Below are 24137 nucleotides of genomic sequence, written 5' to 3' on the forward strand. Positions count from 1 at the left end.
GTCCAGTACATGTCTGTCTGAGAAGCATTCTCCATAAATTTGTTGAGCGGCTCGTCCATTGCCCTCTGCTAATCCATACACTAGGTGCATGTCTGCTAGCTCACAGTTTGTACATCGATGCATGCTCTTCGTGTGGCAACTACTGCTTGAATGAGTAAACTAGAAATTTTCCCTCTCGCAAAATGATGAACAGTGCCATGTACCGACTTACGGTGACTTTTCCGGTTATGGGTTCCTATGCGATTCACATTTCTTTAGATGTTACCTACCTCCCCTAAACGTTTGTACCAATATTTTTGAGACGCCCTGTATATATAGTATATAATTTTATTCTTTATATAAGGTACTCAGTAAACATCAATTATAGATCACCACAAAATTAAAAAGATACTGTAAAAAGATTTTATAATGAAATAAACATATAAATTTAAAAAAAAATAAATTTAAAATCATTAACTTAAACCCAAATTATATGGCACCCCTGGAATGGTTTTGCGGCACCCCGGTTGAAAACCACTGGTGCAAAAGAATAGTAGGGTTTTAATCACTTTTTGGGCATATATCTTTTGTATTTAGCTAAAGACATAACTAATTTAACAATGTCATCATTACAGTATAGTGTAACTTGATTACGTATATCTGGAACTTGATAGCTAAGGTATAATGTAAAACTATATAGCAGAATACGTATTACTGCATTAGCTTAGTATAATATTGTATAGTCAAGTATAGTATAGTAAATTAATCAAATAAATTTATTAACGGTATTAATTTTCACTGTTAATTAATTAAATCATATTTAAACAGAAATCATGCCCCACACTAGAGCAGCAAAGCAACGTGCACAAAGTAGGAAGAGTTTGGGGGGGGGAGAACCGAAGGGGATGATTCTCCAATGCATCACAGCCTAAAACAATGTGCAACTTGTGAAATGTTTGTGGATTTTCTGGAATGGAACATGATATTGCCAAGGGGGACGGATGTCTTTCTGTGTGCTCGATGTAAGCAGAGTGAAGAAGTTAGGCACTAACTCAGCATTGTTATGGGCCATTATGAGAGCTTGAAGAACTGGGTAGATGCCCTCAAAGGACTTAAATTGAGGCACCCATCAAGCTCTCAGCTGCCCACATGAATGCCAGAGCTTGCACTTGATCATCAGGCAACACAGCGGCAACCTTCAAGAGCAGAGTGCGCTGGTCCCACAGGAGCTAGTTATTGTTGGTGACTCAATTGTCAAGAAGACAGGAAATATATTGTGTAAAAAGTATAGGAGAAATAGGACCAGGGTATGTCTGCCAGGGGCAAAAGCTGATGACATCATAGAGCAGATATCATCTTTTAAGGGTATAAAGGGTGATATTGTTGTACACATTGGCACTAATGACATTAAGAGTAGGAGATTTGCAGATTTACTTAACAGGTACAGATCAATGTTGAAAAAAAGTCACGAGTTAGGGTTAAATTTGAAAGTGTCTGCAATTCTGCACCAGAAATGATAAGAGCCTTGTCAATCAATTCAACCCTGGATAGATTATGAAAAGCTCATAGGGTAAATTTTTCTCAGCATTGTCTGTGCTTGTTAACAGTAGAGACTGTCTCTACAGGGATGGGATACACTTAAATAGAAAGGGTGCAAGTGCAAGAATATTTGCTGCTATCGAGGCAGTGTTAAGCAGGTCAGAAAACTGCTAGCTTGGAGGGTTTCACAGACTAATAGATTAACAGCAGCCACAGGCAGAGGTGAAAGTGATCCTTGCACTACTTCTATTGGAATGAGCAGCAGCCTGGAAAGCGAGATACTGAGGAATTTAAGGGCTGCTGGAAGTCATCAAGGAACAAGAAATAAGGAATAAGAATAGGGATAGGTGAATATATACTTGCATGTACACAAATGCAAGGAATGGTAAATAAATTTGATGAATTGATGCTGGTGAAGACATCAAAGGCTGATGTTGTTGGGATATCAGAGACATGATGTCATACATAGATAAAGAATGCAGAATTGGAATTTGGGGAGTACAATGTGCACAAAAAGGATAGACAAGATAGAACGAGAGGAGAGGTGATGCTGTTAGTTAAGAAAAACATAAAATGTAAGGAAGTGCAATCAGCTGACATGGGTAAAAAGTGCAGTGTTGATTCGTTTTGGTGTGACATAAGCACTGGTAAAACCAAGTTGAGAGCGGGAGTGTGTTATAGGCCTAATGACTCTAATGAGTACAATGAACAACTGTACAGGGAAATATAGTAAGCCAGTAAATCAAACTGTCTTATAATGGGGGATTTTAACTTCCCAGATATAGACTGGAAGTTGTGGGTTGGTCACACACGCTAGCAAGACTTCTGTGGATTTACTGGATGATTGTTTTCTACATCAGCATGTTCGGGAGGTAACCTGAGGAAGTAATACCCTTGATCTGATTATCAGCAGTGATTCTTCATGCATTAAGAATCTGCAGATAAAGGAACCACCAGGTGGCAGTGATCACAGTGTACTGATGTGGGATTTACTTAAAGATTATCGGGAGAAAAGGGAAGAGTTATTGCTTCCGTAAATGTGACTATGGTGGTCTCAGACAGCTTTTAAATTTTATGTAGTGGGACACACTGATGATGTCACCAACAGTAAATTCTAAATGTGAAGCATTCAAGGAAATTAATCTTGAAAGCTAGTAGGATTTTCATACCAACTAAGAAATACTGCTCAAGGTTTAGGCCGAAATGGATGTCAGATAACCTAATGAGACTCGTAGCAGAGAAGAAAAGTGCATGGGATGCATATAAATTATCAGGAGACATAGATGCCCAATGGTAGATATAAAATAGTCTGTAATCAAATCACAAAGGATGTTAGGCAGATTACGAGAAATCTTTGGAAAAAATGCAAAGAAAACAGTAAAAACTTCTTTACTTATGTAAACTTTAAAAGGAAGGGGATAATGAATCAGATTGGCAAATTGACATTGAAGGTCCCATTGTTGATGAAACAGCTGACAAACTGAATGAGTATTTTGCAACTGCATTTACACGAGGAGGTCTATAGAGAAGAGGAGGCTAGAAGCTTATCAAACTATGGCAAGGAGCTAAATGATTTTATAATAACTGAGAGTAAAGTGGTGGAGAAATTGTTGAAACTGAACATAAGAAATGCACCTGGGGTGGATGGGATCTATCCAGTTATATTAAAGGAAGCAGCAAAAGAAGCAAGCAAACCCTTAGCCATAATTATGAGAGCTTCTTTGGACTCAGGAGAAGTAAGCAAACCCTTAGCCATAATTATGAGAGCTTCTTTGAACTCAGGGGAGGTACCCATGGACTGGAGATGTGCAAATGTGACCCCAATTCACAAAGGAGGATCAAAGGGCAACACAAGTAATTATAGACCTGTTAGTTTAACTTCTGTTCCAGGAAAATTACTAGAGGCACTGGTTAAAGAAGCACTGCAGGATCATCTAGACAAGACTTCAGTTATAGCTCGGACATAGCATGGTTTTGTTAAGGGAAAGTCTTGCCTGACCAATTTGATTAGATACTATGATGTGGTCACAAAGGAACTGGATGCAGAGAATAACTTTGATATCATATATTTGGATCTTAGAAAGGCTTTTGATACTGTTGCACACGGAAGACAAATTGGAGCAGTGTGGCATTGGAGGCAAATTTCTGCTATGGATAAAGGGATGGTTGAGCGGGAGAAGACAGAGAGTGGTAATCAATGGACACTGCTCATCGTGGACTAATGTTATTAGTGGAGTTTCTCAGAGTTTGGTGTTGGGCCCATTGTTGTTTTGTATATTTATAAATGATATTGATGATGGTATATCAAGCTTAATGTCCAAGTTTGCAGACGATACGAAGGTTGGCAGCGTTGTCAAGGACACTAATGACAGTTTTTTTTTTTTTTTTTTTGATTTGGTAGTTGTTGGCGCATCGGCTTCTGTGGCCATATTGCACCTCCCAAGGTTTTTGCAGTACTTTGATCCAAGCCCGAGGCGGGAATCGAACCCGCGACCTTTGGGTTGCTGGGCAGGTACTTTACCCACTCGGCTAGCCCGGTCGGCACTAATGACAGTACGCTGCTGCAACAGGATCTAGAAAAGTTGAGTAGATGGGCTGAGAGGTGGCAAATGTAAAGTACTACATATGGGAAGCAGTAACCCCAGAGTGATGTATCAACTCTGTGGTACTACACTGACAGCGGTAGAGAACAAAAAGGACCTGGGGGTAATTGTGCAGGCAGATATGAAGTTTTCTGAGCAGTGCAGATGGGCTGCAAGAGTAGCTCATGGTGTCAATGATATACAGGAATTTTTCTAGCAGGGATAAGGAGGTGATTATCCCCTTGTATAAGGCAATGGTCAGGCCACACCTTGAGTACTGTATACAGGTCTGGAGGCCTCATTTTAAGAAGGATGTAGAGCTGTTGGAACGAGTACAGAGAAGGGTAACAAGATTAGTGAATGGAACAAAGGGTTGCTCTTATGAAGAAAGGCTTAAGTTCTGCAAATTACAGTGTCTGGCGACTAGGCACCTGCGAGGTGATCTGATTGAGATGTATAAAGCCTAATGGTTTGAGCATGCTCAATGCTGATGGGATTCTTCCTCTTGCTCAGAATAATCACCTGAACGGGCATAAATTCAAATTGAGGAGAGATAGATGTAGGATAGATATGTGGAAGTTTGGCTTTAGCCAGCGGGTAGTTGGTTGGTGGAACCAGACTTCCATCCTTTGTTGTGGAAGTTGATAGCCTAAATAAATTTACAGCTGAGCTGGACAGGTATTTGGAATGAATGGAGGGGTGAAATGGGAGTGGGTTTTTGTTTTTTTGTTTTTTTTGGCTGATGCGCATAAGCTTGTATGCCTCTGCTAATGTTAAAGTAAATAGGTTTTTTAATAATTTGGAACATGTCCCCTTTTCACCTTTCTTCCAATCTGCTTCCAAAGTAATAAGGTAATCTGTATGTTCAATACTTTAATGAGTCTTTGATGGAAATGATCACTAGTCCTTAACATTCATTGTTCCTCCCCTTATATTCATTTTTCCATTCAGAGTATTGTTTCTGAAGATGTTTTCTGCAAATCTTTCAAAACATGCAACTGAATTCTTATTTCTCACCTTGGTATAGTTCCTCCCATGTAAAACATGCCAGCATGCGATGTACAATGATATCCTCAATAAAATTACATCTTTCCAAAGAAAACAAAACAAAACAAAAAGTTCAACCACTATTAAATGCCATACAAATTTGATACTTAAATTTGTATACAAGATTATAAAAAGCTGTGCAAAGTACTCTGAACTAGAGTAATCAATTCTATCAATTATATTCATAAACAATGAAAAATACCTTTGTTGTTGAGGCAAACACACAATTCCGGCATAGCCATTGAACCTCTGGTTTTAAAATGTCTATTCCTATTCTAGGAGTGTGACATAACTGATGAAATCCTATTATAAAATAAATTCACAGTATAAATATGCTCTTTATAATATTTTATAATTATAAAAATATTAATTATTTCTTTATAATATATTCTGAAAGTTCCTGAAAATCAAAACTAAATAATTATTTAGTTTTGAAATTCCCTATGATTAACACTAGCCAACAAAAAACATTTTTTGTCATACCTCGGCAAAGAAAATATGTGAACCTGGAGGAAATAAACACGCTGATTGCGAAAAATCACCATAAAACTTCCATCACATCTACATCAAAAGATGTACCAATGTTTAATGTCAAAATAAAGGGATATATACGTATAATTCAAGTTTGTAATACAAGTGTAAAAAAATATTGTGTTCTATTATATGTTTGGAGGATAGATTTACAACCCTAAGAACATGTCACGATCAGTTAATACATGGAAAACCTTGGCACAGCCTACAAAAATCCTCAAAAACACTAAGTGTGCTACCTTCAAATTGTAAATTGTTGCATCGGAATTTGAACCTAAGAACCATAGGTAGAAGTCTGATTATGTTAATCACAAGAAAACTGACACCGTTATCAATTGCTAAAATTAAGAGAATTAGCTTATACAGTCGATTCCAGTTATTTGGGACACATCGGGACTAGTGCATTTTGGCCCGATTAAGCGGCTGCCCCAATTATGCGAAGTTTCAGAATATCAATCAAAAATACAGCTTTATGATTGATATTCTGTACGATCCAAATCACTTTACGATGGCCTCATCATAGTAAAGTACCATTCGCTATACGATATGTAGTAAGCGCCGGTCATTGTGATCACATTTGTGAATTGAAGTTTAATTCTATTAAACGATTGTAATTAGCGAAAATAGGAGGAATATTATCCACAGGCTATAAAAGTAAAGATATACTGTATTCAGTACAAATTTACACTTTATTACGTTACCAATTAAATGATACGTGAAAATCGGAAGAATATTTTCCACGGGTTAGCAAAATAAAAATAAATTTACGCTTACGTGCATAGTTTAATTAATGTGTACTGTAATATGTACATACTAACTAGTTGACATTGCTGTTCACTGACATTTGTGGATGGGGGTTAAAATTTAAAACAATAAAAAAGATAAGCAATCAATAACAAAGAACACAGCAAAAAAACAAATTGCAAGTAACATGATACGTGCAAGTGAGAATGGAGTAACAAGTTACGAAGCTTAAAAAATAGGAATGAAGAGCAGATTCTGAAAATTAATTTTTTTATATAATTGAAGCACTAACAGAAAACCCCAATAAACAGGGGACTGCTAATTGTTTTTATTGTTTTATGGTTGTGACCTCCAGAAATCCAACCGAACCATGTGGTATGGTCGGAGACAATTGTAGGGTAATCTCGAAAGCTGCAGTCTCCCGCCCCGATTAAACAGCATGTTGTCCCAATTAAGCGAAGTAAACCCTGGCTATTTTCTCGATTGGATTCTGTTTTTTATGATTTTCCCAAAATAAACAGCTGCCCCAATTAACCAGTGGCCGAAATAAGTGGAATCCACTGCATCTGATAAAATAAATCAATATGTTATACATTACTGGCTAGATTATAAAAAATTGACATATTTTGGTAAAACGTAACTCCTTCTATATTTAGTGACTGTGACATGATATGAAATTATCAAAATCTATGCATAAAAATTGGTTAAAAACAGCATTTAAGTTCTTGGAGGTAAAATCGTGTTAGCTAGTGGCATTAAAATTTAAATAAAGGTAAACTGGAGGTCAAAAATTACTAAACAATTCTGCATATTATAAAACCTTTTTAAAACTGCTTAAAGAGTAAAAAAATTATTTAAGTTACCATGCATTAAATACATTAATATTAAATGCATCTAATTAAATTTAAAAATAAAGACAGCTCTATGCAAGGAAGGTAGGTCTACTCAACATCAGCCTTAAGAAGAAAATAAAAAGTCACATAGTTTCATCTAAGTTTGTCCAAATCCTTCCTTAAACTCATATAAGCTCTATAGTTCTACAAGATTAAGTGCCAGTTTATCCCAATATTAATCTTTTGCATAAAAGAAAATTTTCTTATACCCAGTCTACAATTATCCTTCCATTAACAGGTGGCACAAACTAGGACATACTTATGTATATTATATGTCCTCTAGTTTGTGTCATCTGTTAAAAAATATAAATATATCGACCGTTATTTTATGGTCGATATATTTATATTTATATTTATATTATAGATTATTTTATGGTTTCAAACCCTTTCAAAGCCTTAAATACCTGAACTAAGTCCCCCATGCAGATATCCAGTCTTAATACTTTATAAGACTGAAGTTGCTCTATCCACACAGGAATGATTCTTTATATCAATAACCTTACTCTGCTCTCTTTGCTGCAGCTACTTTTCCAGCAGAACTTTCCTGAAATGCAAGTTTCAAAAATGTATATGATGTTCAAGATATGGCCAAACAAAGGTTTATTATAATGAAATAATTACCACTTTGTCCCTACTGGCTGAATTCCTGGATATCACAGATAAAATGCCACATGCTGTTCCAGTAGTCTGAATAAACACTGTCAAATGCCATTTGACAGTGTTTATTTAGACATTATGTCAAAGTCAAGAGTGCTTTATCTTAGCATGAAGCACTCTTGACTTATTGTAAGTAGGAGGTAATTGTAAGCAGGAGGCAAACAGGAGATTTTTGGAAAAGGTAAGAGGTTTTGGATTTTCAAGTCCACACTGCACTAGAAATTAAATTTCACTGGCAACACACATTTTATATTAAAATACAGATGTTGAATTATTAACCAGTACAGTATGCTTTCAAACATTAGTTTAGCTAGGATTTTTCTGTCTGTCGATTTTCTGTTAGACAGCAATTGATTTGTATTACTTCAAGAAAGATACTATCACAGACTTTGTCCTCTTCAGAAATGCTGAATCAAATTTTTTTTTCATAACGATGGCCTTGCTGTCTGGACTTGCTGCCAAGAGCATTTCAAAATCATCACCAAAAAGAGATCTGAACGTAATTTTTGTTTATCTCACTTTGCTGAATATCCTCTCACACTCAGCACTGCTATAACGAATTATAAACATGTCCATGCATGACTAGGGATAATTTGTTTATATTTCAAGTTTTCTTATGCGTTTATCAGTTTCCAAATCAAAGACCGCTATACATCGATTCCTTCTTTCATAATAGCATCTAGCAGATTCTCACACTAAAACTGACAAAATTGATGATGGAAAAAATCTACATATGACTACATGGTATAACAATTCCCATTGTTTCTTTATCTTTAATAACAATAAAAAAAATTAGAAACTTGTCCACAAAAATTTCAAAATTTAAAATGATGCACTGCCAATTGATGATATTTGTGCTACCTCATTTTTTACAATAACGTTATTTTTCAATGGGAATTGTATACCATGTAGTCACATGTAGCAATAAAATACTTCACTCTTGAACAAAAAACAGAACCTTTTTCCTCTTGTTTAGACTTTCCATAACCTTGGCAGAAGAAATGCCTATGACTAAATCAGAATCACCCTTCTGGCTTATCTGCTATGGTAATCAATTGCAAAATGGAAGTAGAAGATTGAAAACCTGTTGGTATAATAGATTTGCATATAATATTCAACACATCTAAGAGTAATGACCTCAGTATACACAGATGTGGGGTATGTCAGATTGAAGAGCTATGTTTGGATTTCAAAATGTTGACACAACATTTAAAAGAAACAAGCAAATTTAGCTTGAATAAAGCAAATTTATTGTTTATTCAAGCCAAAAGAGAGAAATCTGAACAGACTTTCAGCATGAGCAAGGATAACATGTCTTGAATTAACAGCTTGCTTGGCCTGTTCAGGATTGCTTTCATCAAAAGTTTGCAATTCATTTTCTGAGTTCATCAGTTTGTCCTCTTTCAAAACTTCTTGTTTCATGAACTGAATTTGGAAATGAGCCAGTAGCACTAACTAGCGATTGCTTGTTGTACTTTTCAAGTTGGAACACTCAAAAGTGCTTATGGAGGTGATTATTCCCTTGTATAAGGCAATGGTCAGGCCACACCCTGAGTACTGTATACAGGTCTGGAGGCCTCATTTTAAGAAAAGATGTATAGCTGCTGGAACGAGTATAGAGAAGGGCAACAAGATTAGTGAATGGAACAAAGGGTTGCTCTTACGAAGAAAGGCTCAAGTTTTGCAAATTACGGTATCTGGAGACTAGACACCAGCGGGGTGATCTGATAAGAGGTGTATAAAGCCTTGAATGGTTTGAGTGCTCAATGCCGATGGGATTCTTCCTCTTGCTCAGAATAATCACCTGAGAGGGCATAAATTCAGATTGAGGAAAGACAGATGTTAGGATAGATGTGCGGAAATTTGCCTTTAGCCAGCGGGTAGTTGGTTGGTGGAACAGACTTCCATCCCTTGTTGTGGAAGTTGATAGCCTAAATAAATTTAAGGCTCAACTGGACAGGTATTTCGAATGAATGGAGAGGTGAAATGGAAGTGGTTGGTTTTTTTTTTGGCTGATGCTGCATAAGCTTGCTTTCTTGTGTCATATGCCTCTACTAATGCTAATGATTTTTTCACCACTTCTAACCTTTTCTTTAAACAGACTTGTGAAAAGTTCCAATGTTATTGATCTAGTTACACATTAAACCAAAGGCAGCCAATGTGTACAGATATGCTTAAAATTTTTTTTTAATTGAGTGGCATGCATTAGTTGAAACATTAAATTTATCTTTTCTTTTAGCACTTCTCTCTAGATAGCAGCAAATGTCCATCAAATATTCATCCGCTTTCACAGAAAACACACAATCCCCTTTTCAGCACATGTTAATGACAATAACATTTAACATATTACTCCACATATGCTTTTACATCAGCTAGGTAACTCACTCTTTCTCTCTATCTACCACTGTTTCCCCCCCCCTTTATAATAAAGTATTCAGCTCGACCTAACAGTCCTATTCATTGTCTATCAGTTAATATAATCAAAATTTCAGGACCTACTTTCTCTGCCTTTCTCTTTTCTTCCCACTGCCTCAATAGGGTTCCTGACTTCTGATCTCTTTCAAGCAGTCGTCTTCCTTGGTCTGGCTTTTACTGGTTCACTAAGCGCACATCTCTGGATTGCGTTGTTTGTTGGTCCTCTCCATAATACAAAGGTTTTGCTTCTGGGACACTGCTCTGGCCATTCATTTAGACTTTCCTGCAACTATCTTCACTTCTCGAATCATTTTCTTTCTTATTCTTTTCCCCTCACTCTACTTTTATTAATACCCACTGAACTGTGCCGGCCCTGTTCTCACTCCCATTTTGAAAAATCTCCCCACACACCTCCAAAAATCTTCACACACACCTCCAAAAATCTCTCTCACCTTCCAAAAATTTGTCTCACTCCTCTCACACTCTTGTTTCTTCTCTTTGTTCATCCCTCTTCCCCCTTTCCTTGACCAATCACCTTTAATTCCTTTTCACATCTTTATTCTTATTCACTAAAGTCTCTCCTCTTTGCATAGGGAACCTTCTGTATGGCCAAGCCATCCTTCTGCAGAAATACCCGGGTTGTTTATGGATATAGCTGCTTCCATCAGTTACTTTACTAAATGACTACTCTCTTATAATCCCTTAATCTTTTTTTATGCTCTTTGCCCGACCTAGCCACCTTTCAGTTTTCAATGGCATCGCAAAGTCAGTTTACAACTGCAACACTTTGTATCTACTGAAACTTAAAGTGCCTTCCATTACTAGAGTCATGGCTGATTTCTCCCCTGAAGTACAGACAATTTCTGGCAGGGCGTTTTCCCTCCGCAGTAAATTCTTAACTCTTATTTTCCCTTCATCTTTACCGTACTACACATTTGCTTGCACTTACAGTTTTAAGGAGCAATTTGGGGAAGGTGCCTTTTTTCCCTTCCTAACTTATCTTTGTGGCCATACGTTTGTGCAGCATCCGTTATATTTTCAAGTAAACAGAACAGTCTCCAACTGACACTTCTATTGTTCTGTTTTCATCTGAACTGCTAAGTGATTTTGTAATAAGTGAGAGCAAAGTGGAGGAGAAATTGCTGAAGTTAAACATAAGGAAGGCACCTGGGGCAGACAAGATCCATCCAGTTATATTAAAGGAGGCAGCAAATGAAGTAAGCAAATCCTTAGCCATAATTATGAGAGCTTCCTTGGACTTGGGGGGTCGACCCCATGGACTGGAGGTGTGCAAATGTATCACCAATTCACAAAGGGGTTCACAAAATGTGACACAAGTAACTACAGACCTGTTAGTTTAACTTGTGTTCCGGGGAAAATAATGGCATCACTGGTTAAAGAAGCATTGCAGGATCATCTAGACAAGACTGTAGTAATAGTTAAGACACAGCATGGGTTTGTTAAAGGAAGGTCTTGTCTGACCAATTTGATTGAATACTATATGGTCACAAAGGAACTGAATTTAAAAAATAATTCTGATATCATATACTTGGATTTCAGGAATGCTTTGATACTGTTGCACTGAAGATTGCTGTACAAATTGGAGAGGTATGGCATCAAGGGTAAGTTGCTACAATGGATAAAGGGATGATTGAGTGGGAGACGACAGAAAGTAGTAATCAACTGACAGTGCTCTTCATGGACAAATGTTATTACTGAAGTTCCCCAGGATTCAGTGCTGGGCCCATTGTTGTTTTGTGTATTCATCAATCATATTGATGAAGGTATATCAGGATTAATGTCCAAGTTTGCAGATGATACAAAGGTTGGCTGGGTTGTTAACGACAGTAAAGACAGTATGCTACTCCAACGGGATCTAGACAAGCTGGGCAAATGGACTGAGAAGTGGCAACTGAAGTTTAACATTGATAAATGCAAAGTACTGCATATGGGTAGCAATAACCCAAGAGAAATGTACCAACTGTGTGGTACTGCACTCAGGGAAGTGGAAAGTGAAAAAGACCTAGGGGTAATTGTGCAGTCAAATATGAAGTTTGCTGAGCAGTGCAGATAGGCTGTCAGGGCAGGTCATGGAGTCTTGTCAATGATATATAGGAATTTTTCTAGCAGGGATAGGAAGGTGATTTTCCCATTGAACAAAGCAATGGTCAGGCCACAAGTAGAGTACTGTATACAGGTCAGGAGGCCTCATTTTAGAAAGGATGTAGAGTTACTAGAACGAGTACAAAGAAGGGCAACAAGATTGATGAGGGGAACAAAGGGGTGCTCTTAGCAAGAAAGGCTTAAGTTCTGCAAATTGCAGTACCTGGAGAGTAGGCACCTGCGAGGTCATCTGATTGAGGTGTATAAGGCCTTGAATGGGTTGAGCAAGCTGAATGCTGATGAGATTCTTCCTCTTGATCAAGAACCTGAGGGGGGGATAGATTCAAATTGAGGAAAGACAGTTGTAGAATAGATGTGCGGAAATTTGCCTTTAGCCAGCAGGCAGTTGATTGGTGGAACAGACGTCCATCTTTTGGACAGGCATTTGGAACTAATGGCGGGGTGAAATGGGAGGGTTTGGTTTGTTTTTTTTTTTTTTTTTTGACTGATGCTGCATAAGCTTGCTTTCTTGCATCGTATGCCTCTAATAATGCTAATGCTAATTAAATTACTCTCTTCTAAGCTTTACTTCACAGTCAGCATGAAGATGAAGACTTGAAAGCTCCTCATTACAGCCCTGATTTTGTGCTAATGCCCTCTAAGGAGACAATATTTACTCACATAAAGATGCACCTTCAGGAGGAATGGGTTTCAACATAGTGTATTTCAATCCTTTTCTCCCACTTCATCTTGTTTTATGCATTATTAAACTAAGCAGAACTGGAGGTGATTTGATAACATATCTTAAAGAGCAATGCTTATAGATATTAGAAGCATTAGCTGTTTAAGATACGTAAGTAAAACTTGAGACAAATAGTCAACAAAAAAAAAAAAAAAAAAAAAGAAGCCAAATACTAATTGAAAGAGCTACTGTTTTTTTTATCTTAGTAATAATGCTTTGTTATTTTATTTGTATCACTTCTTTTCTAAGAAACTAAATGTTTCTTATAACTTTTAAATTTAAGATTTCAAGCTGTGTAGCATATTGAGAGAAAATTAGGATATGTGAGTTGCATGGATTAGTATTCCTTAACTAGGAATACTAGGAAAACAATACTTGCCCAAAAAAGAACAATACTTGATAAATGTATCCTACAGAAACTCTACATAAATTCTAGGGATCATGAGAGATTAGGGTTGACCTGTACAATATACATATATGGAAAAATGCTTCAGCTACTAATGTCATGGCTTTTGCATGGATTTTTCCAGCTACAGTATTAGCTGGTAAAGTCCATGCAATTTACAGTCTCCAATGAATGATAATTTCAATAAAGATCTCAAATACTATAGATTGGGATCATTAAGAAAGCGACCCCAATATGTAGCAAAAAAAAAAAAAAAAAAATCTGAAACAAAAAAGAAACAGACAAAAAATAAAAAAATATGTAACTCTGACATAGTGCTTACCTTGGAATGATTTTTTGGAATTAAATTCTGTTGATCAACTAATTGAATCCAAATTTTGTTTGAGAAATTCTTCTTTCGGGAAACTAAACAGCTAAAATTGCAATCCATTATGATGATTTTCTGTACAGTTGGTTACACAGCAAGCGTGTACCATTTTTTGAAATTATTTTGTTCACAAGATGAAATCCAAAATAAGAAGTAAAGCACAAAAAAAAAATAGTAATAAATATAGAGACAGATCCAATATCACAACCTACAACACATACTGTAATGGTTCTTGGGCACTACAACCTACTGCCGACTTGTGGCACTGGATTGCTTTGTGTAGATAGAAGTAATCCCTACTTTGTGTGAAATCACAGGCAAAGGTCAAAGCTGAGGCACGGGATTAACCAGTACTTTAGCCTTGACCTCTGGTGGTACTGATATGCTTGCAATTTGGCTTAAATTCTCAAGGAGCAACAAAATAAACACTGATTTTTTTTTTTTTTTGACTTATCCTTAGCAGAAATGCTCAAACTTCAAAAACATGATTCTATTTATAAATAAGACTTCCAAATTACCTGAATAAAAAATTTCATGAAAATCCATACATCAGGAGTAAAGCTGTTACATGCAGACAGATGGACATAGCAAAGAAAGCTTTACATTACACAACATTTTTGAGTGCAACTAAAAAGTAAGCAAAAAAAAAACCTCTACCGCCAGCCACATTACATTTACAACTGTTAACACAGTAAAATCAGTCACTATTACCATATGTGAAGACTTAGTTTTATTTTAAAATGGTTATTGATACATGTAATACACATGATATATACAAGTGATATACATGATTGCAGTGTTTACATAATCAAGTATAATCAAAAATTAATGGAAAATATTTTAAAAAAAGCCATGCTGTAAGCATTTAAGTGTTAGGGTTGAACCTATCCAAGGCAGCCACTTGTGTCTCAAAAGTTTAAACTACCACAAGGTTAAGTGTGATAAATAATTTCTTGTCTGATCACAAAATTTTTTTCCAGACTGCAGCTATTTGGACCATTGCACTATCAAGTGAAAAAACTTGCTCACATGAATATTGATGAAAAAAATTCATTTATCTCATCAACTGTTTATTTAGGGTAGTTGGTGATGTTCCAACGTTATCTTATACACATAGTAGTTAGTCAATGTGGTTCATTCCATTAATTTTATATTCGGGATAAATATTAGCTACTATTCTTAGTCCTCTTTGCTAGTCTTTTCATTAGCTGTTTCATAACTTCATTATAAATTAACTGATAACTGTGAGAGCATTCAGTGCATCCTGTTAATTTATAATCATGGTATGCAACTTTTTCTTCATTTACTAAATTCGTCAATTCTTTGGCCACACATTTTGATTTAGATCTCAATTTAATTACATTACATTTATTACTTGATTGTAATTACTGGAGAGCAGGCACCTCCAGTAATTATAATTACTGGAGAGTAGGCACCTGCGAGGTGATTTGATTGATGTGTATAAGGCATTGAATGGGTTGAGCAGGCTGAATGCTGATGGGATTCTTCCTCTTGCTCAGACTAAGAACCTGAGGGGCACAGTTTCAAATTGAGGAAAGATAGTTGTAGAATAGATGTGCAGAAATTTGCCTTTGGCCAGCAGGTAGTTGATTGGTGGAACAGGCTTCCATCTTTTGTTGTGGAAGCTAATAGCCTAAATAAATTTAAGGCTGAGTTGGACAGGCATTTGGAACTAATGGAGGGGTAAAATGGGAGGGTTTTTTTTGGCTGATGCTGCATAAGCTTGCTTTCTTGCATTGTATCCTCTGCTAATGCCAATTACAATTATATTTATTACTTGAATTTTTTATATTTACTTGTTTCCATTGAATAGAAATCAAATAATACCTAGGACAATCATAAATTCCCTTTTAAAAAATTAAACCCATCCCTTGAGTTATAAAAAAAAAAATTAGAAAAAAAAAGAAAAAAGAAAAGGATTTTCATCCAGTTAAAGTATCATTATTATTCCTGTGCAACGGTTATGCATTTCTAACACCAGTAAATTCCACTTATATTCAGGTATTAACTTTCTTCTGTAAAACACAATTACACATCTCTGTATTTTTATTTGGATTTTACAATTACACATTTTTTTATTATGCACAATTCATCAAATTTATTATATTTCTATCTGTTGCAAACTTAAAAAAAAAAAAAAACAATTCAGTATTAATAAAGGATTTGGTTATTCAATGCATAACTTAGATAATTTGAACCTTACTTTATTGCAAATAACTGACATATACCTGATATGAAAAAATAGCTGATTTTATAACTTTCTAACTGCTGTAAAAGGTTAAAACAAGGGTACTATATGTTATAACTTTTAAATTAAAATCTAAGTCATGCAGCTTACCTAAATTGCAACTGTCACATATAACTATTTCATTAGGCTTCTCCGATGTTCCATTTTCAAAATAGTACATACAAGCTCAGAGCCTTGTATATGACCTTCAAGATAAAAAACAAAGTAAACAAAAAAATATAATCATTCATTAAAGTATTTAATAAAAGTGGATAAAATGCAATATAATGCAAACTACACACAGTATTATAGCCACTCTGTATTCAGATTTCAGAAGCTTATTAGAGGCTTAAAATGGTGGAACCCACCCATGTTTAGTCTCCAGAGCAAAGCTCCGGCAAACTATCTCCAATCTCTTCCATGCAGTATGATTGATGTCTTTTGAGGTTATGATGGACATCATGGCAAGATCCAATCTTCCCTTACATTTTGAAGGTACAGCTCTAAAATGGTGTTCACAGACCACTCTCTAGGAAGCTTCCAGATCAGCTAGTGTATCATCTCACTGCCTCTATTCTGCTAGATAGCGACTGGAGGGAGTCCGAGTAGTGTGTATGTGGGGCATTGTCAAGGCCATGTTATGTCAAGGAGCTGGGTATATTTGTGTCATGTCCAAAAATTTCATTACTTCATACAGCATGTCCTCCCCCCGCCACCTTTTTCTTGGTATTGAAAACACCATGAATTGTCAAACTAATAGAACAAACTTATCTTCAAAAAGATCTAAACCTCCCAAACACTTCCACGTTCATTTCACAAATATACATGATCTCACATTCTAATCTCAATGATGTCCATTTTCACTTACAGTCTGACAAACCCGCGTGTAATTTTTCTAACAGAATCCCAGTTATAGGTTGATTCAACCACTGCTTATCTCGGTTGTCCAAATTATTTGCTGTATGATTTGCCAACTCTTAAACTATCTTTTTGTCAACTCATAAACTATCCTTTCGCTTCAAAGGTGGTACTTATGCATATGTCTGCTCTGATATTCCCTTTTAGAAACTGAGCAATTTAGAATCTCCTCTTTTCGATCTTCTCTGGCTTAAAATCTCTCTACCATATTCTGTAAAATTCAACTGTTGCCTCTATCGTTCTCCCAACTCCACTAATCACTTGGAACTCTTTGATTTATCTCTCTTTGAAACTTGACTTTCTACAGTCCAACTTTCCTAACACTAAGGTAATTTTCCTTGGTGATTTTAATGTTCACAACTCCAGCTGGCTTTCGTTTTCCAGCTGCATGGGCCCAGCTGGTCGAGATGCTGAGGCTTTTGCAATTACTAATCTAATGACCTTGCACATATTTTTCATTTACCTATCAGAATACCAGACAGTCTTAACCACACAGCTAACACTCAATCTTTTTTTCTCACAAACAACACCACTAAGTACACAGTTGTGAGTGATCCTCTAGGCACCTCAGATCACAATTATCACAATTTGGTGATGGACTCTTCTTCAATGGAGCCTTTCTCTCATGACTATTCTCAACCTCATGTTGACTAGCCTTACAAGAATGCAAAATGGGATGATCTACAAGATTTATTTTTTTCTTTTCCTTGATCAGATTACGGTATCAAATCTGATGCTAACATTTGCTCAGACCGTGTCAGTGAAATTATTCTTGCAGGGATGGAATTCTTTATTCCACACCCCACCTTAAAATCTCATCCATTATCTAAACCTTGATTTTCCAATAAATGTGCTACGGCTATTCAAGAGAAGAATGCTGCATATCATTATTGGCTTGTTTCCAAATCTCCAGATTCATTTCCTGCTACACCAAAGCTCGTAACAATTGGAAAGCAGTTATTAATCAGTCCAAATTAGATTCTGAACAGGCTAAGAGTAGAAAACTTGCTTCTTATCCAAATGGTAGCTGAGTATTCTGGTCTTTTGCCAAAGCTATTGGCTGCAACTTTTTGCCCATCTCCATTCCCACCTCTCTCAAAACAGTTGGTTCTATTGCCACCTCAGCTAAAGATAAAGCTGACTACTAACATCCTACTTTTCTTCTAACTTCTGTATTGATGATCTTAGTAAACCACCTCCTACCATTCCCAGTACACTCCATTCAATGCCTCCTGTGGTGTTTCATCAAAAGGATGTCAGAAGAATTTTGAATAATCTTTATACCAAGAAAGCACCAAGTACCCTGATGGTATTTCTCCACTTGTTCTGAAAACCTGTGCTCCTGAGCTAACTCCTGTTCTGGGTTGCCTTTTTGCGCTTTCTTATTCCACTGGTGTTTTTTAGTCCGCTTGGAAATTTGCTTATATCCAGCCAATTCCTAAAAAGGGTGACAAATCCCTTCCATCCAGTTATCTTCCCATTGCACTTACTTCTATTCTTTCTGAAGTAATGGAGAAATCCATTAACAACCAACTCTTAAACTATCTAGAAACCTTCCATCTGATCAATTATTGCCAGTATGGATTCCGTTAGTGTCGATCCACTGTTGATATTCTGGCCTATGTTATCCATCTATGGGCAAATTAAATGGAAAATTTCGGTGAAACTCAAGCATTTTCTCTTGACATTTCAAAGGCTTTTGACCATGTTTGGTATAAAGGTCCTCTAAATAAGCTTCCATCCTTATGGTTTGCCAACTGTTTTTTTGTAATTGGGCATCCGGTTTTCTCTCAGATCACTCACTGTGTGTGAGACGGTAGATGTCTCTCTGTCTTCTAACTTCTCCATTAATGCTGGTGTTCCCCAATTTCTTTCTTTCTCCCACTCTTTTCCTCTTGTATATTAATGACCTTCTTCCATTGAATGGAAATCCTATCCATAGTTTTTTCATCATAGCACATTACATTGCATTCCACCTTCCAGTTTGAGAAACCTTGCCCTGCACAAACAGCTTCAACTTCTCAAATATCCACTACCAATTCCTTAAATTCTGATCTCCAGGCAATTCTTCAGTGGGGCAAAGATAACTTAGTTGATTTCAATCCTTCTAAAACTCAGTCCTGTCTTATATCTGGAAAAAAGAATTCTTCTGCTCCTATGCTTATCTTCAATGACACTCCAATTTCTAGGCAAGATCATATATCTCTATTGGGGATTATCTCTCTGACTTCTAATCTCTCTTGGCATAAAGCACATTACAAATAATGCTTCCTCTGCATCTAAAAAACTGGGTTTCCTCTTTCGTTCTAGGTGTTACTTTTATTCCAAACAGCAGTCCACTCTGTACAAATTGCAAATCCATCCCTATCATGAAATATTGTTCCCACATCTGGGGTGGTACCCCAAAATCTCTTTCAGGCTTCTATATTCCATTCAAAAGAGGGCACTTAGGTTAATTAATAACTCATCTCTAACAGAGTCTCTCCACTTCTCTGTCTAACAGATAGTTCCATGAGCACTGTTCTTCTGAAGTGGCTTCTATAATTCCCACTCTCTCTTCCAAAGCAGTCTAAACACATGCATCCAATCAACATCCTTTTACTGTCTAACTTCAAACTCACAGGACCAACTTTTCTTCTTCCTCATTTATTCATTCAGCTTCCGTTCCCTGAAACAACATTCCTTCATATGTATTTCCTGAAAATTAAATCTAGAGAAGTTCAAGTCTAATGTCAACAAATGTCTTTTTTCATCTTCTCAACCTTCAACCCATAAAAAAAAAATTAATTAAATAATTTAATTAAAATCTAGTTGCACAACTCCATTTAGTTATTCTATAAAACTTTTATTAAACCAAATACACCTTTACTTCTGCACACTTATTCGAGTGAGAGGCTTCTAGGGTGTGCCTCCTATGCAAACTTTGTTTGCTTATACTCATGTAAAAAACATTATGCTCATACACTCCATTAACTGTAGTTTCAATTTCCATAGCTAAAAACTAATCTATAAAACTTCATGCTACTTTATATTAGTAACGAATGGGCCTGGTGAACTGGGGTCCATGGTTTATAATAACATACACATATAAGTTATAAATCCAGTTTAATGTAAGAATACAAATATATACTAACAGTAGCTTTCGAGACGCGTGTCTCTTCATCAACTGACATTTAAATACAAAAATACAACGGATAAGTGCAATGAGCTGAGTGAGGCACATTAATCATGCATCATTGTTGTTGCACAGACGTGCACTGCCTGCTTTCTACTCCACTGATCATCTAGCATTAAAACGGTTGTCTCTAGGATGGGGTGTAGACGTATGCCTTTCTGGCGATTTAATGCCTTTGGATTGTTTACTATGTTGAGTGACTCTAGCCATAGGCAGTGGCGAAAGTGTCGTGAGTGGTCCACTATTTCAAAGTCGCGTTTGGGGTCAAGATCGTGGTTGGTGGCCCAAAAATGTTCTGCGACCGCGGATGTTTCGGCAAGCCAGATTGCTCTGTCGTGTTCCATAAGGCGATCTTGGAGACGCCTTGATGTTTCTCCTATGTAGCAACTGTTACAGTCTCTACAGGTGATGCAATATACTACATTGCTGCGTAAGACAGGTGTGACAGGGGTCTTCACGCTGGAGACAAGTGAACGTAGGTTCCTGCAGAGTAATTGCACACATTTGATGTTGTAATTTCTAAGGACCTTCGAGATCCGTCCTGACACGCCTGGATAATAGGGAATGTAGGCGGACGATATACCGACTTGATTCGGTGGTCTTGGGTTGGATGTGAGTTCTTCTGCCTGTAATAGGCATCTGCTTAGCACATGGGATGGATAACTACACTTGGTTAGGTCCGCCTTCACACTGGAGATCTCGTTACGCCTAATTGTATCAGTGCTGGAATGGCTCCAAGCCCTGGAGAATAGGGTGCAAGCAGTGCTATTGAGATGGCTTGGTGCGTGGCCGGATCTGTAGTTAGTGAATTGACCGCACCACATAGGTTTGCGGTATACTGAAGTCTCTAGATATGGGCCTACGCGATGCACTAGGACGTCCAGGAACGGGAGCGTACCGTTCACCTCTGACTCTATGGTAAACTTGATGAAATTAGATAGGGAGTTGAGGTATTCCAGTAGTGCAGTTTCAGAGCCACGTGGTATTACGGTAAAAATATCGTCAACGTATCTACATCATGTTGTAATAGGTGTAGGTGAGTTCCGGTGTATCTGCTCCTCCAGATCTTCCATGGCGATGTTGGCTACTACGGAACTGACAGGGGCACCCATAGCAGTGCCATGTACCTGCTGGTAGACTGAATCCTCAAAAGTTAAGATTCTGCTTGATAAGCATAGGTTGAGGGCGGTACAGATGTCATCAGTGGATAGTGATGTCCTGGATTGGAGGCTTAAGTCGTTCTTGAGGAGCCTTCTGGCACAGTGCACGGCCTGTTGGACAGGAATTGAAGTGAATAAAGAAATCACATCAAATTGTCAGGGATTGAAAGGTCCTTAATGAGGTGGATGAATTCACTGCTATTTTTAACGGTGTGCGAGGTATTACCTATAAGAGGTGAGAGGAGGCACGCGATATGCTTGGACAGTTCGTACGTTGGGGCACTACAGCACGACACTATTGGTCTGAGGGGAATACCCGGTTTGTGGATCTTTGGTAATCCATAGAATTGCAGTAGTTGGCAGCCAGTAGCACGTAGAAGACGCTGAGTTGTAGTCGAGATCTTCTTATCTTTAAACCATGTGTGGACGAGTTTATTGACATGTGTCTCTAGACGTTTCAAGACCTTAATGGGTGGATCAGATAGAGGTTCATATACGTTTGGGTCTAGTAGTAGGGTCAGGGCTTTCTCTCGGTAGGTTGATTGGTCTAACACAACGGTCCGGCGCCCTTTATCTGCAAGAAGTACAACGATGGAGTTGTCTTTTCTTATAGATGATAGGGTGGCACGTTGACGATGGTTAAGGTTTGAGTAAGTTTTCGAGTGCTGCGGAGGATTGCGGCAGTCCTGAAATGGATCTCGTTGGCAGTTTCTTCGGGAAGGTTAGTAATACTGGCTTCTATACCCATAGCGAGCTGTGTGAATGGAGGTTTGGATGGTATGACGGCGAATTTCATGCCGTTGGATAAGACATTCAGCTGTTCGATAGATAGTTGTTTGCTGCTTAGGTTCAAGACGAAGGAAGTTGTATCACTTGAACATGTGCTTGCCTTTAAGGAGTTAGCTTCTATGCTTACGTTTCTTAGAAAGTCCTTAGAAATTACAACATCAAATGTGTGCAATTACCCTGCAGGAACCTACGTTCACTTGTCTCCAGCGTGAAGACCCCTGTCACACCTGTCTTACGCAGCAATGTAGTATATCGCATCACCTGTAGAGACTATAACAGTTGCTACATAGGAGAAACATCAAGGCGTCTCCAAGATCACCTTACGGAACACGACAGAGCAATCTGGTTGCCGAAACTGACCAGTCCGCGGTCACGGAACATTTTTGGGCCACCAACCATGATCTTGACCCCAAACACGACTTTGAAATAGTAGACCACTCAAGACACTTTTGCCACCACCTATGGCTAGAGTCACTAGTAACATAGTAAACAATCCAAAGGCATTAAATCGCCAGAAAGGCATACGTCTACACCCCATCCTAGAGACAACCGTTTTAATGCTAGATGATCAGTGGAGTAGAAAGCAGCGCACGTCCGTGCAACAACAATGACGCATGATTAACTTTCCGCACTCAGCTCATTGCACTTATCCGTTGTATTTTTGTATTTAAATGTCAGCTGATGAAGAGACACGCGTCTCGAAAGCTACTGTTAGTATATATTTGTATTCTTACATTAAACTGGATTTATAACTTATACGTGTATGTTACTACTTTATATTGTTAATTTTCTTATTTAGATTTGAATTTACACATGAAAACATTTCCATATGTTTATTATACTATTTCCAAGTGAATTTATTGTTTAAGTCCATTTTTTATGATAAATATGCTTGCTTTCTTTGAGGTTCATCAGGACAGCCTGGCATTATAATACTGTGCTTATGAGAAAAATTTTAAGTCAATGGAGGAATATATAAATTTCCTAAGGTTTTATAGAACTTATAAATCTTAATTTTTCTCTTAAATTTAAATGAAAAGATGCTCCTTCATATGAGCAATAAGTTAATTAATCACACTTACCTTTAAACACATCCTTAAAAACAACCCAGTACTGGGAATTATCTTCAAATTTCACAACACATCGCTGATATACTTCATCAACCTGTATAAAAGTATATGGCAATAATTATGAAAAGCTTTCAAATATTTCCTACGATATAAACAGATTATATTTGAGTTATAAATTTATCATATAAATAGACCAATTAACTTGGTATTCACTACATAACTTAAATGTTGCTGAAAAATAATTTTCATTTTATTTTTGAGAGAGAGATGAGTATCTTCTCTCATTGTGAAATTACAAAATAAAATATTTAACTATGTGTAGCCATAATTAATAAGCTTATTTGCCGAGTATACTGCGATGCACTGTAGATTTAAACAAAAAACAAAGAAGATTTCCAGCCTATTCAACAATGACCAAGTATAAAATAATGCAAACCCTCAGGGGTGGCATTAACGCTACGGCCAAACCGGCCATGGCTAAGGGCCTCACCCGAAGAGGGGACCCCATTTTCAGTGTAAATAGTGATAAAAATTTCTAATAATAATAATAAACCAAGAAAACATGTAATATAAAAGCATACTTAAACTTAACTTAAGTGTTTAAATTTTATTCTTATACCTTTTTATCGTACAATGAATAACAAAAGTTTCTGTTAAAATTGTTTTTATTTTTACTTCATTTTTCAAGTCAAAAAACATAAAACATTTTTGACTTCTTATTTTACATTTTTATCAAGGAATTATTATTCGCAATATAAATATAAAAACCTAT

The 24137-nt window shown here is 36.9% G+C and overlaps 1 protein-coding gene across 1 annotated transcript in view; it reads right to left on the reverse strand.

Moving 5' to 3' along the window:
* The window catches only part of LOC150087959 (metal-response element-binding transcription factor 2-like), a 102482-nt gene extending 79028 nt beyond the window's left edge, over nucleotides 1-23454 (reverse strand). The window contains exons 1-3 of the mRNA XM_090369980.1: nucleotides 23378-23454; nucleotides 16365-16459; nucleotides 5350-5450 (exon numbers count right to left, since the gene is read on the reverse strand). Of these exons, the coding sequence (XP_090226106.1) occupies nucleotides 5350-5450; nucleotides 16365-16434 (171 nt within the window). The 5' untranslated portion in view covers nucleotides 16435-16459; nucleotides 23378-23454. The remainder of the gene's footprint in view (nucleotides 1-5349; nucleotides 5451-16364; nucleotides 16460-23377) is intronic.
* Nucleotides 23455-24137: the final 683 nt, after the last annotated feature.

Source organism: Mastigoproctus giganteus, chromosome 3, assembly GCF_048544385.1.
Source record: "Mastigoproctus giganteus isolate SK-2022 chromosome 3, ASM4854438v1, whole genome shotgun sequence".
NCBI lineage: Eukaryota > Metazoa > Arthropoda > Arachnida > Uropygi > Thelyphonidae > Mastigoproctus > Mastigoproctus giganteus.